The 15896-nt window shown below is 51.1% G+C and overlaps 1 protein-coding gene across 1 annotated transcript; it reads left to right on the top strand.

The window, feature by feature from the left end:
- The first annotated feature begins 4510 nt into the window (after positions 1-4510).
- Positions 4511-13693, top strand: LOC119521208. Its single transcript, XM_037819242.1, has 6 exons — positions 4511-4522; positions 4568-5216; positions 7656-7747; positions 10381-10440; positions 10548-10716; positions 13512-13693. The coding sequence occupies exons 1-6, from the start codon at positions 4511-4513 to the stop codon at positions 13691-13693; spliced, it is 1164 nt and encodes a 387-aa protein (XP_037675170.1).
- The last annotated feature ends 2203 nt before the right edge of the window (positions 13694-15896 follow it).

The following is a 15896-nucleotide window of genomic DNA, read 5'->3' on the forward strand; positions in this document are numbered from 1 at the left end:
TGAACCCCTCTGGCCTTCAGCTTCCTTATCTGAAGGTGAAAATATGCCCGGGCCCTCATGAATAACCCCAGGCCATCTTCCAAGCTTCTTTCTCGGGGGGGGGGGGGGGGGGGGGGGGGGGGGGGGGGGGGGGGGGGGCAGGTTCAAATGCACTTCCTGGGGGGGCGGGGCAGGAGGCTCAGTGACAGATTCAGAATCCTTTAAAGCCCTCAGACAGGGGCAGACCTGATGCTTGGTCTCCACTCCTAGGAAGGTGGATCAAAGACGTTTTGTCTTCCTGCTCCGGCTTTCAGCCACCCAAGTTTCTCACCCTGCTCCCCGCAGGTCCAGTGCTGGGCGATCCCTGCCCTGCACAAAGCCCCTCTCTTAGTCTTTATCTACCAAATACTTCTTACTGCTTCAGTTCTCTCATGGGGGTGCCTATGAATTTGCTGTCATCGCAACACTGAAGGAATTTACTGTGAGGAAATTTCTCTAGAAACATACCCAAGAGCAGAACTGTTGTGTACAAAGGTACAGGGCCTGGATTAGGGTGAGGCAATGAGGCACTCACCCACGGGGTGTGCAAGCGCCGGCTGGAGGCTTTCATTCTGCACTCTAGGCCCCCCACCCCCGCCTGCCTCACCCAAACCTAGCCCTGTAAAAGTAGCTGCATTTTTCTTTAATTCATTTTACTGAGATACATTCACATACCATACAGTCATACAAAACAAATCGTACATTTGACTGTTCACACAGTACCATTACATAGTTGTGCATTTATCCCCAAAATCAATCCCTGACACCTTCATTACCACACACACACACAAAAAAACAATAATAACAATTAAAGTGAAAAAGGGCAATTAAAGTAAAAAAGAAGACTGGGTGCCTTTGTTTGTTTGTTTGTTTGTTTGTTTCCTTCCCCCATTTTTCTACTCATCCATCCATAAACTAGACAAAGGGGAGTGTGGTCCATATGGCTTTCCCAATCACATTGTCACCCCTCATAAGCTACATTTTTATACAATTGTCTTCAAGATTCAAGGGTTCTGGTAGTAATTTGATAGTTTCAGGTATCTACCGCCAGCTACCTCAATTCATTAGAACCTAAAAAGGGTTGTCTATATTACGCATAAGAGTGCCCACCAGAGTGACCTCTCGGCTCCTTCTGGAATCTCTCTGCCACTGAAGCTTATTTCATTTCCTTTCACTTCCCCCTTTTGGTCAAGTAGATGGTCTCCATCCCACGATACCAATGCCGGGTCTACGTTCCTCCCCGGGAGTCATATTCCACGTTGCCAGGGAGATTCACTCCCCTGGGTGTCTGATCCCACGTAGGGGGGAGGGCAGTGATTTCACCTGCCAAGTTGGCTTAGCTAGAGAGAGAGGGCCACATCTGAGCAACAAAGAGGCATTCGGGAGGAGGCTCTTAGGCACAATTATAGGGAGGCCTAGCGTCTCCTTTGCAGCAGCAGTCTTCCCAAGGGCAAGTCCTGTGGTAGAGGGCTCAGCCCATCAAACCACCAGTTCCCCATGTCTGTGAGCACATTAGCAACCAGTAGATGCATTCTTAACATCACTGTACCTGGTCCCACACCCACCAGCGTGCATGGGAGTTCCAGTGGCATCCATCCACACCAGCACTTGACATCACCTGACTTGCTGACTAGTGTCAGTTTGATGAGGGTATCCTGCCAACTCATATTCCCTTACTTTGCCTCTCTCTGATTACCAGTGAGGATCTCCTCCCATTGCACATCTTAGTCATTCTTTCACCGTCTGGGAAAGGCCTAGTCAGTTTCTTTGCCGGTTACTTTTTTTCATTAGGTTTCCTGTCTTTTGGGGGCTGATTTGCAGGACTTCCTTGATTATTCTAGATATTATCCTTTGGTTGGTATAAGACAATAAGCATATCTCTCAGCATATCACCCATTTGTTAATTCTGTCATGATTAAGAAAAATTTTCATTTTGGTGTAGTCTAAAAATCCATCCTTTTCCCTCTTGTAGAATATGCTTTGGAGGTTAACAAGAAATCCTTTCCTTTCACAGAGATATTGCCCTTCATGCTAATTTATTATCTTTATATTTTTACCATCTAATAATTAGATGGTAAACTCCAATCTATTTGGAGTTTATGTATATAGTATAAGGTAGGAATCCAATTTTATTTTTTCTCTATTATAGAAAGTCAATTTTTCCAGTGTCATTTACTAAATGATCTAGCCTTTCTCTAATGATTTTGATTTTACTTGTATCACATGCTGAGTTACCATATATAAATGAGTTTATTCTGGGCTCTCCAAGCTATTCCATTTATCTATTTGTTTCTGTACCAATATCACATTATTTTAATTTCCATGGCTTGGAAATTTAATGTTTCCAAGCCATGCAAATTAAATGCCTGTAGTGTTAGACCTTCCCTTTGTTCTTCTTTTTCAAAATTGTTTTAGCAGATCATGAACCTTTATTCTCTTATATGCATTGCAGAATTAGTTTGCCAAGTTCCAATACCATCAGGCTGAAATTTTCACTGGAATTACATTGAACGTATAGATTATTTGGTGGAGAACTGATACTCTTGCAAGGTTAAGAATCCTGTATATGCATAAATTTATCCTTATATTTATAAATATTTCCATATATTTATCCACATATGCAGGTCTTCAAAAAAAAATCACAATATTAAGAGTTTCAGATATTTCTTCCTAAAGGTGTTGTGCATTCTTTGAATTCTAGGTTGATTCCTTAATACTTTGGTATTGTACAGGATATATTATTTTTATTACATTTTCAAGAAATGTACTATTTTTGCTGGGGAACCCATTATTCACTTTATATTCTGATGTTATGTAAGCTACCCTGTTCAATTCTCCTATTAGGCTAATTAATTAACCTGTTGATTCTCTTGGTTTCTATGTGGATGATCCTTTGACAACAATAACAATTCTGACATTTTGTTTCCAATCCTTATATCTCCCTCACTGTGCTAGTCTTATTGCACTGGCCAGGACTGTCAAGGACCATGTTGAATAGTGGCCAGGCCAGAAGGCATTCTCGTCTTCTTTACTGACTTTCAAAAGGATGAAGAGGTTTGGGTTTTAGCCTAATGCTTAACGCAGGTAAATGCAATCACTTGCTCTTGAGAAAGAACCCTGCAATTGCCTTGGGAAGGCTGGACTAGAGAAGGGGACAAGTGGCAGAAAGATAGACTTCCAGAAGTGCTGCAGTGGTCCAGGAGAAACATGATGTGGTCCAAACTGGGCAGTGAGTAGCAGAGAGATTCGGGCGGAACTGATGGGATTCTGTGCCAGATTCGATTCGGGGAGAGAAGAGAGGGGGGAGCCAAGGCTGAAGCCCTGTTTGGGGCTTGGCTGCCTGGCCAAGGGCACGGAGGTCCCATTCACTGGGGGAGATCATGGAAGAAAGAGATAAGGGGGAAGGAAGGTGGATTCTACTTCAGACCTGGCGGCAGAGAGGGGCCGGTGGAACATCCAGCCAGGGGTCCATCAGGTTCTGGGTGGAAGGCATGGAGCTCAGGGCAATGGCAGGTGTAATCAGCCCAATTGCTATTAGTTAGTGCTCACAAAGCACTTGGAAAAGTGCCTGGCACATAGTAAGGACAAGAATGAGCCACTGTCACTACTATCGGGATTATCCGCAGAGAGAAGGGTACAACCAGAGAGCGGACAAGGCCTCCCAGGGCCAGCCCAGAGCCTAAGGGACCACACGGGAGGGGCAGGCGCGCCGAGGAAGCCACGGGGTGAGTGGCCCTGCCGAGGGTGCAGACCCTCTGGGAGTGCATGTGCCACTACGCGAAGGTCCGGGCTTTAACTAGCTGTGTGTCCTCGTAGCAGGGACTCTGGCTCAGTGATCTGCGCACCTGCCTGCGGCCGCTCCGGACCCGCCCCGCCCCCGGAGCCCGCCAGCCACGCCCCCGGAGCCCGCCAGCCCCGCCCCCGGAGCCCGCCACGCCCCCGGAGCCCGCCAGCCCCGCCCCCGGAGCCCGCCAGCCCCGCCCCCGGAGCCCGCCAGCCCCGCCCCCGGAGCCCGCCAGCCCCGCGGAGGCGCCTGCGCAGGTCCGCCCCGCCCCCCGCCCGCCCCCAGCCCGCCCCCAGCCGCTCCTTCCCGCCGCCTCACCGCATCGGAGTCCCGCGCGCACCGCAGCGCGCAGCTCGGGGCCCGCTCCCTTGAGGCGCAGGCCCAGCGGAGCTCGCGACCGTCCGCCGGGAGGATGCGAGGCCGCGCCCCCAGCGCCGAGCGGCCCCAACCGCCAGTGCCGGCCCGCGCGCTCCTCCGAGGCGCAGCGGGGAGGGGCCTTGCCGGCGCGCCGGGGCGGGGCTGGCGGGCGGGGGCTGGTCACGTGGGTAAACACGCCGCACGTGGAGCGGGGCGGGAGCGCGGAGGGCGGCGCCGGCCGGGGGCTGCCGGGGAGCTGGTGCGCGCGGCGCCCGCGGTGGCCGAGGAGGGCCGGCTGGGTGGCGGCGGCCGCGCTCGCGCGCTGAGCCCCGGTGTCCTCCTGCTGGAGTAATGACCGCAGTGGTACCCGGGGGCGCCGGGCTCTCCCGTAGCAGGCCCTGCCCTTAGGAGCGGACCAGCCTGGAGGGAACCCTGCGAGGTGAGCGTCGCCCCATTTCACCCGAGCCCCGAGCGCTTGAGACACTGGCCCAACCAGTAGGAAGTGGCTCAGCCTGCGGCCTGTCTTACGGGGGGCGATGGCCGACAGTGGGCCTGGAGTCCCTGCCCTGGCGTTCTGCTCCTGCGCCTCGGCCCTGGCCTAGCCTTGCACACTCGGTGAGGCTTCAGTTTGCGTGTCTGTATAATGGGGGTGGCAGGGGCACCGCCTGCAGAGGAGGCTCCGAGGCAGTTCTTGCCAAATCGGTGGCGGTTGCTTCTGCCCGGGCCTGGCGGGAAAGAGGTTGGAGGGGACCTCCGGCCCGCTCCTCTACGTCCTCCACCACCCCCCATTTCCCCGTCCCTCCGCGCTCTGCTCCCACAGCCGGGGTCTCCTCAGGCCGCCCCACTCGCTGTCCTCCCTCCTCCCCGCCTTGCCTCCTCCTCTTCCTCCTCCTCCTCTTCCGTCGGCGCCGCGTGGCCGGGAGGCGCTGCTCGCGGGAGTCCGCGGCGGCCTGGGCCCGAGCGGAGCCGTCACGCCGGAGGCAGTGCCCCGGATTCCTGGGAGCAGCGGCCCCGGGCAGGGAAGCCAGTGCACCCCGGCTGCCCTGCTCCAGAGCGGGTGAGAACGCCCTTTCGAGGCCTCTGCGGCGCGGCTGTTCTCTGGCCCTCAGTCCCCAAAAGCCCACGTCCCGACCCTCGGTTGGGTTTTGGGGTTCATGTGGGTTGGTTAGTGGGACTCCATTCAGTGGAGCCGCGGGCCCTGAAGCCAGCCCGAGGGCGACCTGGGGCAAGCTGTTGAACCTCCTTGGTCTCAGGTTCTTCTTTTTAAAACGGGGCCAGTGATAATCCATCCCATAGGGCCGTGGGAGAACGAAATACCCTCATCCCAGTAGAGAGAGCTTGGGCAGCAGTGCCCTGCACACTGCTGGGTGTTCCCAATCTGTTGTAGCTGGGAACTGGACACTCTCATGCTGACCGAGCCCCAGCCAACCCCTGATGGGAGTTCTTCCCCAAGGTTTGCTTTAGGGAAGTTCCTTCAAACAGCAATTGCCCTGATACATTCACTGTAGGATTGCTTTACGGAAATGTGCTTTACTCCTACAGTGTCTGGAAAAGACACAGCAGGGCAGTGGCACACTCTGGGTGGTGGGAGTGCCATAGCTGAACCTCCACCGTTGGCCTCTTCCCAGTTCACTGACCCCCTAGGCAGATATATCCCTTCCTTTCTCCCCTCACCACGCCCCAGGACCAACAGCCACAGGTGTGTGGACACAGCTGTTCCCAGCTTCCCTGAACTGCAGCACAATTCTGGGCTCAGTACCCTTTTTCTACTAGGAGAGGACAAGTCTATCCTGGGTAGTCTGGGTGGTGAGCAAAGGTGGGAGAAGCCCCGGGCCTGTGGCTTTGGCTAGTGGGGACCCTCCTGGTCTGTTTTTCTCCTCCACACCGGGTTGGGAGATCCCAGTTTCTGGTCTGAGGAAGAGGAAGATGGAGGCTGCAACACGAGGACTTGGGGTGAGGCAGACCTGAAGGGCAAGCAGTTCCTACTGCGCTGCTCCCACTCCCCACACTACCTGCTGGGGTCTGCAATGGGGCAGGCTTCCCCACAGGGGTGTCTGGAACCTTCCCTGTACCCTGGGTCTAGCACAGAGGCCAGCTTGTGGAGTCAGGGGTGTTGAGGAGGTGAATGCAGCAGCCAACAACAGCAGCAGGATTTTTGTTTCGGAGGACACACCTCTCTAGCAACTCATTGTCTAGGAGGTTCTGTAGGTGGTGGCACTGTTTTGTTTTGTTTCCATTGGCTGCATTTGCCAGACCAACATCCCCCCTTCCCTTCTTCTGCCGGTAGTGCAGATGGGGCTGACTGCCCACCCTGTCCCGAGGGCTGGGATCTGACCCATGCCTGGACAGTCAGAGCACTGCCTCTCGCTGGCCTCTGATGAGAGAAGAGATGGGCATGTGACCCAGGCTGGGCCAATCAGAATCGTCCCCAGGACTTTCGCTAGGGATTCTGGGAAGACGCTTGCTGGTAGAATTATCAGCCTGGAGACACTGGCAGATGTCACATGGGGAACAAGGACAGAACAGAGCAGAGCAGAGCCGAACAAGGGAGGGAGACAGATTTCTGAGGACCACATATAAGCACCTAGACCCAGCCATGCCTGAGGCTAGATGCGCCCCTGGGCTCTTCAGACTCAAGAGCCCATGTGTTCCCTTTTTTTCTCCTGGCAGTTTGAGTTGCTTCACTTACAACCGAGCATCTTTATCTCATCCGACCCTCTAGTGGGGCAAGGACTGTGGCCTCTGTTTCCAGAGAAGAGTGACACTTAGGACTGCAGGCCACATGCTCATTGTGACTCGGCCTAGGAGTGTTTCCCAGTGTCACCAGCAGGGTGTCTGCCTCCTCTGGCCTCACTGGGCCTCCTTGACTGTGTGTTCTCTGGGCCCCTGTTCTCTATCCCAGGGCCTGGCAGGGAAGCACCTAGCAAACTCTGATGGGAAGAATTAATGGGTCATCGAGGGGCCTTTGGCTGATGGGGGCTTGGAGGATTCAGAAAATCAGGAGCCCCCCGAACTTTCTCTCACCTGCCCGGCCCTTAGCACAGCAATCCCATGCCCCCCACTTCCTGCTGATCACCTTACCTGAGACCTTGCTCCAACCCTTCAAGACCACTCCCATGGGCCATCTCATGGATGACAAAGTGGCCCGGCCTGGGTGCATGAGTGTGGGATGAGTTTTCACTCTGGCCCACCCCTCTGGATCTCCCTGCCCCACTCCAAAGGCCAAGGCCACAGAGACACTTCCAGGAGCACACCCGCCAGCACGCCAGAAGGGTTGAGTGCAAACGCAAAGAAGGAGAGGGGTGGCTGCAAGGACACAGACGGCACCTCCCGAAGCGTGCAGCTGACACATCTGCCCAGAGAAAAAGGGAGGCCTGGAATCTCAAGCTTTGTTATTTTTACTTTTTTGGTGTGAGGGGCCATCTGTGCAGGTTCGGGCTTGTCTGGAGAAAACGGGGATTTGTAGATGAAATTCAAATGTAGGATTACTTTACAGCCTGTCACACTGAGAATTTCTCCAGGAGCTGGGGCGGCAGTGCTGATATTTTTACAGCAGTGGAGTGTGCCAGCGTCCAGCAGCTGTGTGGGGTGAGCGTGCACACAGGCCTCCCACCAAGCATCATCAACCGCCTCAGCAACAGCTCTTCTCGGCACTGCCTCCACCAGGGATTCCAGGAGCAGCCTGGGCCGCCAGCTGTGCAGATTGGTCCCCGGTGCCTGGAGGAGGAGGTCTGGAAGGTAGAAAGGCAGAGGGAAGAGGAGATTGGCAGTGCCAGAGAGCAGAATAGTAGAAGCTCTGCATCATGGCTGTTGGTCCCTCCCAAGCCACCTCGGTGGCATCATTTAATAAAGCTCAGCATGCAGTTGCAGACCCTTCCTCAGGATAAGCCCCTAGTCCCCGCTTTCAACTGCAGGTCACGCTCAAGCCCTCCTGCCTGGCAGTTCCAGAGCTTTCCTGCCTCAGCAGCAGGTGGAGGTGGTCAAGTTGGGACTGCCTCTAGGATCTCCCCAGGAACCGGGGTCACCTGGGAGGGTCACGGCCATCACTGTGGAGTGGACAGTGAGGAGGGGACATCCCAGACCCATTCTGAAAACTCCTTCTAAGTGTTAATGGCAGTCAGCAGCTTGGGCACTGCTCTCTGTCACTTGCAGATGACATTTGTGTTCAGATAATCACCTAGGGACCAGGGGTGCCCATCTTTCTGTCTCATTGTGAAGCAGGAGACATTGCATTTCTGGACTCTCTTCTCAGGGCCTCACTCCTAGGCCAGTGTTCCAGGGAGGCAAAGGAGAGAAGGATCTGAGGCTTAGCACCTGTGAGCTTGTGAAAATGATGCCGCTAAGTGGAAACTCTTCTCTGCACTTCTCGACAATCCCCCACCCCCACCTCCGGGGTCCTGGGGTGGGAGGTGACAGAAGAGGGCAGAGGGCTTGTGGCTTTTTCACTCATCGCTGTGGTTCCCTGATACATGTGCTTTTTTCTACCTTATTCCAGATAATGAAAGCTAATAATAATAGATAGGGATTGGAGCAACCCATAACCCAGTCATTTTTTTTCTTTCAAAAAAATCCCTGAGGATAGGATTTGAGGTGCATCGAGAGGGGTCCTCAGCTCAGAACTATGGCCCAGACACACATACGCGCTACGACCTGCCTGTCACGCCCCCATGATAAGGTGGAGTACTCACTGCTCCAGATCAGGGGACTCAGTGCATGTCGAGTGCCTGTTTGTGGGATTATGGCAGAGCAGGAGGGAGGAGAATGGGAGAGGGACTGGGGACCCAGCAAAGGGGCACTGCCAGGCAGGACTGCTGCCAGCTTTGCTAAGGGGAGCCAGTTACAAAACTGACAGGGAGGGGGGCGTCCAGGTGGCAGGTGGGCAGATATTTGCTGGGCTCCGGGCTCATGCTGGGGCTGACTAGCTCGGGCAGACAGACTTCTTTTTCTTTTTCTTTTTTTTTTTTTTGACAGAAACAAAAGGATGAAATCATTAGCATCAATTGGGCACATTCAGTGTAGATTACTGACATGCCATTGTTATAAGGATAAAAGAAATATAATTAATAAAATCCACCCAGCCTGCCTTTTGTGCTTCCCGTGAATTCCTTATTGATGCCGCTTCTATCTCATCGTGCAGATGAACCAGCCTTTTCAGCTGCCCTGGACGTCACTAAAATGAACAGTGCAGAAAATCACCCCCCGGGATCTGTAAACTCATCTTTTTCTGCTGCAATTTGTCCTCTGTTGCCTCAGTTTTCTCATCAGAGGAGCAGAATGGGAGAGAGGGTTTTCCAGCAGCTCAGGGCAGGGCTGCATTCAAGTACAAACAAAGCCTGCCCCCTGGCAGAGGCTTTTGGCGATGCCTGGGGGCCATGGCATTCAGGATCCTTCTGGTGGGGAGGGGCATCTTTCAGCCTTTGGGGGAGACCACTTTCTGGGCAGGGGTCTTCCCAGCAGTCCTGGAATCAGAGCATCGGAGCTGCCCCACCTCTGGTGTCCTAGGTGGGCTAGGATTCGAGGTCCCCGAGGCAGGTGGGAAGCTGAGTGTCGACGGCTCACCAGAAGGCCTGGAGGATGGGCAAGGTGGGGACTTCTCTCAGCCCCTGCCTGGCTTCCATCCCACCTGCTTGCCAGCCTGACCTCTGTCCTGAGCACCCCCACCCCCTCCCACCTACCCTGACACCTAGAGAAATGAAACCTCCTTTGCATGAAAGGAAGCAGGGGAGTTCCCTGAAGAGTGATTGCAAACCTGAACCTCCCCTTCCCCCGACTTGCCTTTCATCACCATCTGGGAGAGAAACAGAAAGTCGCTCTGATGCCAGAGGAGGCTGGCCTCGCCCCCTGGGGCAGGCTGAGAGGACAGACAGGAAGGGTTGCCTCCTTCACCGCGCACCCGGGCTGCTGGCTGGAGACTTGGGGCCCCACTGGGCAGATGTGGAAACTGAGACCCAGAGTAGGTAAGTGATGAGCTTAGAGGCCCCAGGTCTTGGGGTTATAGTCGATACTCTCCTGTAAACCCAGGAGTCTCAAACTGAAATGCCTGTGGGAGCCTGGAGCTCTTTGGAACCTGCACTGAATATTGAACAGGTCCAAATATTCAGCACTTCCAGAGAAAAATAAGCTGTCCCTGCCATTTTTCTTGAAACACTCCACCTGTTTGATGGATACCGTTTTCTCACTTTTGATCGGGTTACGGGTACAAGAACTTTCTTTTCTCCAAGATGATCGGCAGCGATATGTGGAGATGGATTGTGATGGACAGAGACCCAGCACCGGATCCGGTAAGGAGTGGTGGGGACTGGCTCCTTGCAGACCGCAGACCCGTATTTCTATGTGAACTCTTTCAATTTGTACATGGTGACTTAAATGTTTTAAAACTCCTTTGCAGCCCAAACCCCAAGAACCGCTCCCGATCCACCCACCCCCTGACCCACCCACCCCCAGCAGCATCTGGCCCACAGGCGCCCGAGGTGTAGCCTCTGCTTTAGCCCTGAGCGCCTCTGCCTCTGCGAATCCCTCCCAGCTTCGGGGATGGTTGGAGGACCCAGAACTGCAAGGTAAAGCACATTAGACCAAATCACCATCTTTCACAGATGAAACGTTCGTTACTTGTCTGTAACAAGAGATAACTAGCTTAGGTGCTTGGCAAGACGGATGGACCCAGAGAACTTTTTAGATGACTCAGGCTATGACTGCTGGAATCTATTAACTTTGGATTTTTTTTTTTTTTCTTTTAAGAAAAAGATGGTACTACTGGAGTGGTTCATTGCAGCCTTGCCCCTAGCAGGGGGAATGGATTTGGATTTGTCTGTCTGTCTGTCTGTCTGAGGATGCACTGGAACCTGGGCTCTTGCATGCCGTCCCACCCTTGCAACCCTTCCAAGAATTGGAATTCAGTGGCCTGCAGCTCCTGTGCTCAGAAATGGACAGAGCAGGACAGAGCCTTGATTCATTCCTGTTAATGCCTCTTCTTGCAATCTTCATTTTGGTCTTTTGCAAGCAGTAAGATGGCATAGATCCTTCTGGGCATGGAAATGTCAGAAATTTAACGAGACTGGTTATCTATGTAAGAATCCATCCATCCACCCCTCCCCTCCATTCATTCACTGGGCCAGTATTTATTGAACTTCTGTTAGGTGCAGACCCTGTACTAGGCAATGAAATCAATCAAAAGGCAATCATTGACAAATGAAAACAAAAAGGGCCTGAGTGTGTGTGTGCACATACATTTTAAACTCCTTAAAGATGATACAATTAAGTGAGACAACCTTGTCATAAAGCTGCAAATGTTTTCTTTTATTCATTGCATAAAACAATTCTGGAGCAATGTACATTATGTTAACACTCATATCTTTAACAGTGGCTATCTTTAAGGGATTTTTACTTTCTGTGTTGTGCATGTTTGTGATATTCTAGTTTATTGTAACAAACAAGCTCTGCTTTCTTTCGTAATCAGAAAAAAAATCCCAATATAATTTAATAATAGCAGTTTTCTTGGGAAGAAAAGTCTGTGGGGAGGCAGGGACTCTCAAACTCTGGCTGGGAGAATAAAGTGATCTAATTTGGGGAAGTAGTGGACCACACCTAGCCCCAAAGTTGCAAGGCACAAGCCTTTTGACAGGCAATTAATTCCATGTCTAGGAATGTGCTGGAGAGGAATTCACAGCCGTGACACACGTGTGAACAACATATCCATTGCAGCGTTTGTTATGGTGAAAACATTGGAAACTTACTTGTAGACCAGGAGGGGAGGGAATAAATAAATAGCAGTATATTCACACAAAGAAAAACTCTACCACAGTTAAAAAATGAATAAACTCAATTTTACATGTAGTGACATGAATGAATCTTGAAAATTATGTTGAAAGGAAATAGCAAGGGGTATTACGATAGGTAAGTTTTGATCCCATTCATGTAAATCTTTAAAACAGGCAAAGCAACACTAACTATCTGGAGCAACACTCTATCCAAATATAAATGATAAAGGTCTAAAACTATTTGTGGGGATCATATACAGCAACCTCAAGGTGGTGGTTTCCACTGAGGAGGAAAGAAGGACCATGGGCTTGGGAAGGGTTGCAAGGGTGCCTCCAGCTGTATCTGTAATATGGTATTCTTTTTTTAAAAAATGATGTGAAGCAAATTTGGCAAGTCTACGTAGGTGGTGGGTACACAGGTATTCATTATATTACTCTCTGCAATCTGAATTTTGCCGATCTGATGGGTGTGCAATCATCTCCTTGTTTTAGTTTGCATTTCCCTGCTGACCTGTTAATGAGTCGATTTCCGCTGCTCGCTGTGTATTGCTAGTTGCCATCTCGGCCCATTTTTCAGAGCATCCCCCTAGCGGATGAGGCAGTGCACGTTGCAGTAGAGCGATGCCTGGGTGAGAGCGTGCTGCAGGGTGGTGGGGTTCAGGTCTGAGAGCAGGTGAGCCTGGCTGGGCCGAGGTGCACCTTGGATGGGAGTGAAGCATGGAAGGCATCGAAGCCCTTGGAGGGGTGAGCTCGCCCAGAGAGAGAATGTTGAATGATGGCGGTGGCCCAGATGAACCTGTGACTCTTCCACCTTATGGGGTGGGAGGGGGTGCTGGAGCAGAAAAGAAGGCTCCTGGAAGGAGGGAGAGCATGGAAGGCAAGGGAGGGCTTCCTCCTTCTGCAAGGAAAGGGGCTGGCAGAGCTAAGGGTGGCAGAGTTATGCTGTGAGATCAAGGCGTGAAAGTTCCACTAGATCTGCCCTGTGGAGGTCTTAGGTGACCTTAGCAAGGGCAGTGTGCCATGTGTGGGGCCAGAAGCCCGACTAGACAGTGGAAGGTGAGGAGGAGGAGAGAGCCAGGGCAGGTGGCCTTTGAAGGAGGTGGCCTGGGAGGGGCAGGAGAGAGATGAGGCTGGACACTAGGAGAGGACGGGGTGGTGGGGTGGAGGGCAGAGCCGAGGGAAGGGGACTGAGGATGTTGAGGTCACATCAGAGGAAGCCTCCACATGTTCCTGGAGTCCCAGGCAGGGGCCTGTGCAGAGGTGCGGGGCCAAAACCCTGCAGCTAAGGAGGGCTGCAGGGCTGTCACTCAGACATGGCCCTTTAGAGATTGTCCTTGATGCAGCTGGTTTTTACTGATATCCCGTTGCCTTCCTTCTTGTCCCCCATGTACTGCAGTCGGGCAGGACTCCGGGCTTGTCTTCTCAATTTCTGCCTCCGAACGTGGCTCTGAGCCCATTACTCTGCTTGCAAACACCAGCTTCCTGCTGCCAGGGAGCTCAAGCCCATCTTCAGCTTGACGTGCCAAAGCCCCTCCGATGTGGTCTCTGTCACCTCTTCTGCCTCGTCTCCCTCCTCCCTCCACCCCATCTCTGAGCTCTTTCCGACTGCTGGGAGGACACCATTGGAAGTCCTGCCCCTGCCCTCTGCTGCCAGAGGCCTCCCGTTCATAGCAGCGACCCCGCGGTGTTCCAGCTGTTCACCTGCCTGCCGGGCAGACCTGCGCCCTTTGACCACGCTCTTTGTCTCCCATACGTGGTAGTGCCCAGCACACAGTAGGGGGTCAATACAAGGGCGGCTTACACATCCTCCTAGGGAAGCCAGCATCTGTCCTTGAGCCTCAGTGCACAGTCAGGTGCTACACAATTTTGGAATTGGCATTCATCAGGAGCGTGGTTTAAAAGGGCAGGGGGAGTGTTTATTTAATAAAGGACAGCATTTGCCCTCCCGTCTGAGGTGTGAGACTCCTGGGAAATAGTACCTGGTAAGTCTGTGGAACAGAGCATATTAGAGTTTTCTGGAGTTAAATTTGGAAATGGGATGAGGTAGGAAGAAAAAATCTGTGCTCATTGAATACAAAATGCAATTGTCTTGTCAGTGCAGGAACTGAAGTATCTGCAGCAAATTATATTTAAGACTCTATTGTCACAGGCAGATTAGCTAATGCTTGATTTTAAGTATAGGCTTCTAATGCTATTACTCCTGGTTAACTTTGCCTGGCAGGTAACCTTGTGGAACAAATGACTGCATTGCTTGAATAACATATTTGATCAAACAGGACAATTCTTTCAAAAATTGAGTTCTCTGTGGCAATTTGAGACCTGTAATCAGCAAATTAGATGATTACAGCAGGGATAAAAATAGTCTTCTAACAATGTCCAAGGTATAAATGTGATTTGAATTTCAAAATGTTGAACGTGTAGTAGGAAAATGCACAGTTGGGTAAATATGACTAGACATTATCAGATTTGATTTCTCTTTCCATCCCCGCTCTAACCTAAAGCCTAATTTTGCCTGAATAAACTCCAATCTCGTTTGTGTCTGAGTTAGAGGATAGAAGTGCAGCCCACATGAGGCCCCAATTTTTAAAGGGCTCCACAGCCCTTTATTTTCCTGACTCAGGAACATCAAGTCAACCTGAACCTCACCTTCACCGATCTATCCTTTTGATATGCGTGACCTCCACCACACAATAAGGTCATTGGAAAACCATCAAGATCTGTCACCTACGAACCGCTGTTTTTATTCTTAGGCACAGGGGTCTGGGGATTAGCAACACGGGCGAGGTCTACTGAGCGAATCCCGTGGGCTAGGGCGTGTTAAGGATGTGGTACATTTTACCACAATCTGACCCGTCTCTATGGTTGGTCGATAGGTTACTCGGAGCTTCTCCATCTCTAAAACAAGGAAGTTAGATAAAGGGGCCCCACATCACCTCTCTTCTCTAGTTCTTCCCGCTGATACATCTTTGCTTCAGAGCTTCTGTTCCCCTAAGTTGACCCTGAGCTATTATTTTCATCCCTTGAAGTCCGTTGTGATATCATGCGGCCCCAGCTGGTTTGAGCTGAATTGCAGAAAAATGACTTGGCAAGTGGGAATAGAAAGCCAACCAGTGAGGGGCCAAAATTAGCCATGCACTGATTACTACCAAGCAGAGGACCCTCTTCTAAAAAGTGAAGCCTTAATTTTTCTTAGTGGCTCTTAGGGTTTTTGACAGAGCCATAGAAAATACTGATTACTATGGATTCCATTTATCCATCCTGGACCTATGTTTTATTAGCATGGATGATTAAGAGTGGCCTGTGGCAACACTGCCATTTAGAAATCCTGCTTTCCAGCAATTAGAATGTTAAGACGCTCATTTCGTCACATCCAATAACATTCTCTGGATTATGACAGCTTGCCAAATGAGATATATGAATTAATATTTACCTCAAACATGCTTTCAAACAGGTGTTACCTCACATTTATCCAGCTCTCAAACTTATAGTAAAACTTTGAAAACAGAAACTTTTTGGTACCACATTTTTGCATAAAAATGCCAAATGTAAATTAACCATCTTTAGTATTTCGCCAAATCACTTACAAATAATTGCCATTAAAAAGTCACTGCTTTTTAGGGTGGGACCATTGCCTGAGCTGCAGCATTAGCCAGGAGTTGTATAATTTGAGTAAATACTGTTATGTTGATTTATAATACATTAATTAGTAAAACTATTGGAACTTGCCAGAACTGTAACATCACAATATCAAAACAGTAGGGTGTCTCTCCAACATCATATAAAATGGTAAAAAATTAATATGGTTGTTTTTCTTCCTTCTGAAGATAGTTTTGCAAAAGGAAATGAAACACAAGTTTCAAATAAGTGTTATTTATTTGCTCATTTGCCTTCCCTCATGTGCACCGTCACCTATGCCAAAGTTCTGTGAAAGTGAAACCCAAGGATCGGACAAAACCACCACTCTGAAGGTGTTCGACAAA

Source organism: Choloepus didactylus, chromosome 27 (genome assembly GCF_015220235.1).
Source record: "Choloepus didactylus isolate mChoDid1 chromosome 27, mChoDid1.pri, whole genome shotgun sequence".
In the NCBI taxonomy this organism is placed as follows: domain Eukaryota; kingdom Metazoa; phylum Chordata; class Mammalia; order Pilosa; family Megalonychidae; genus Choloepus; species Choloepus didactylus.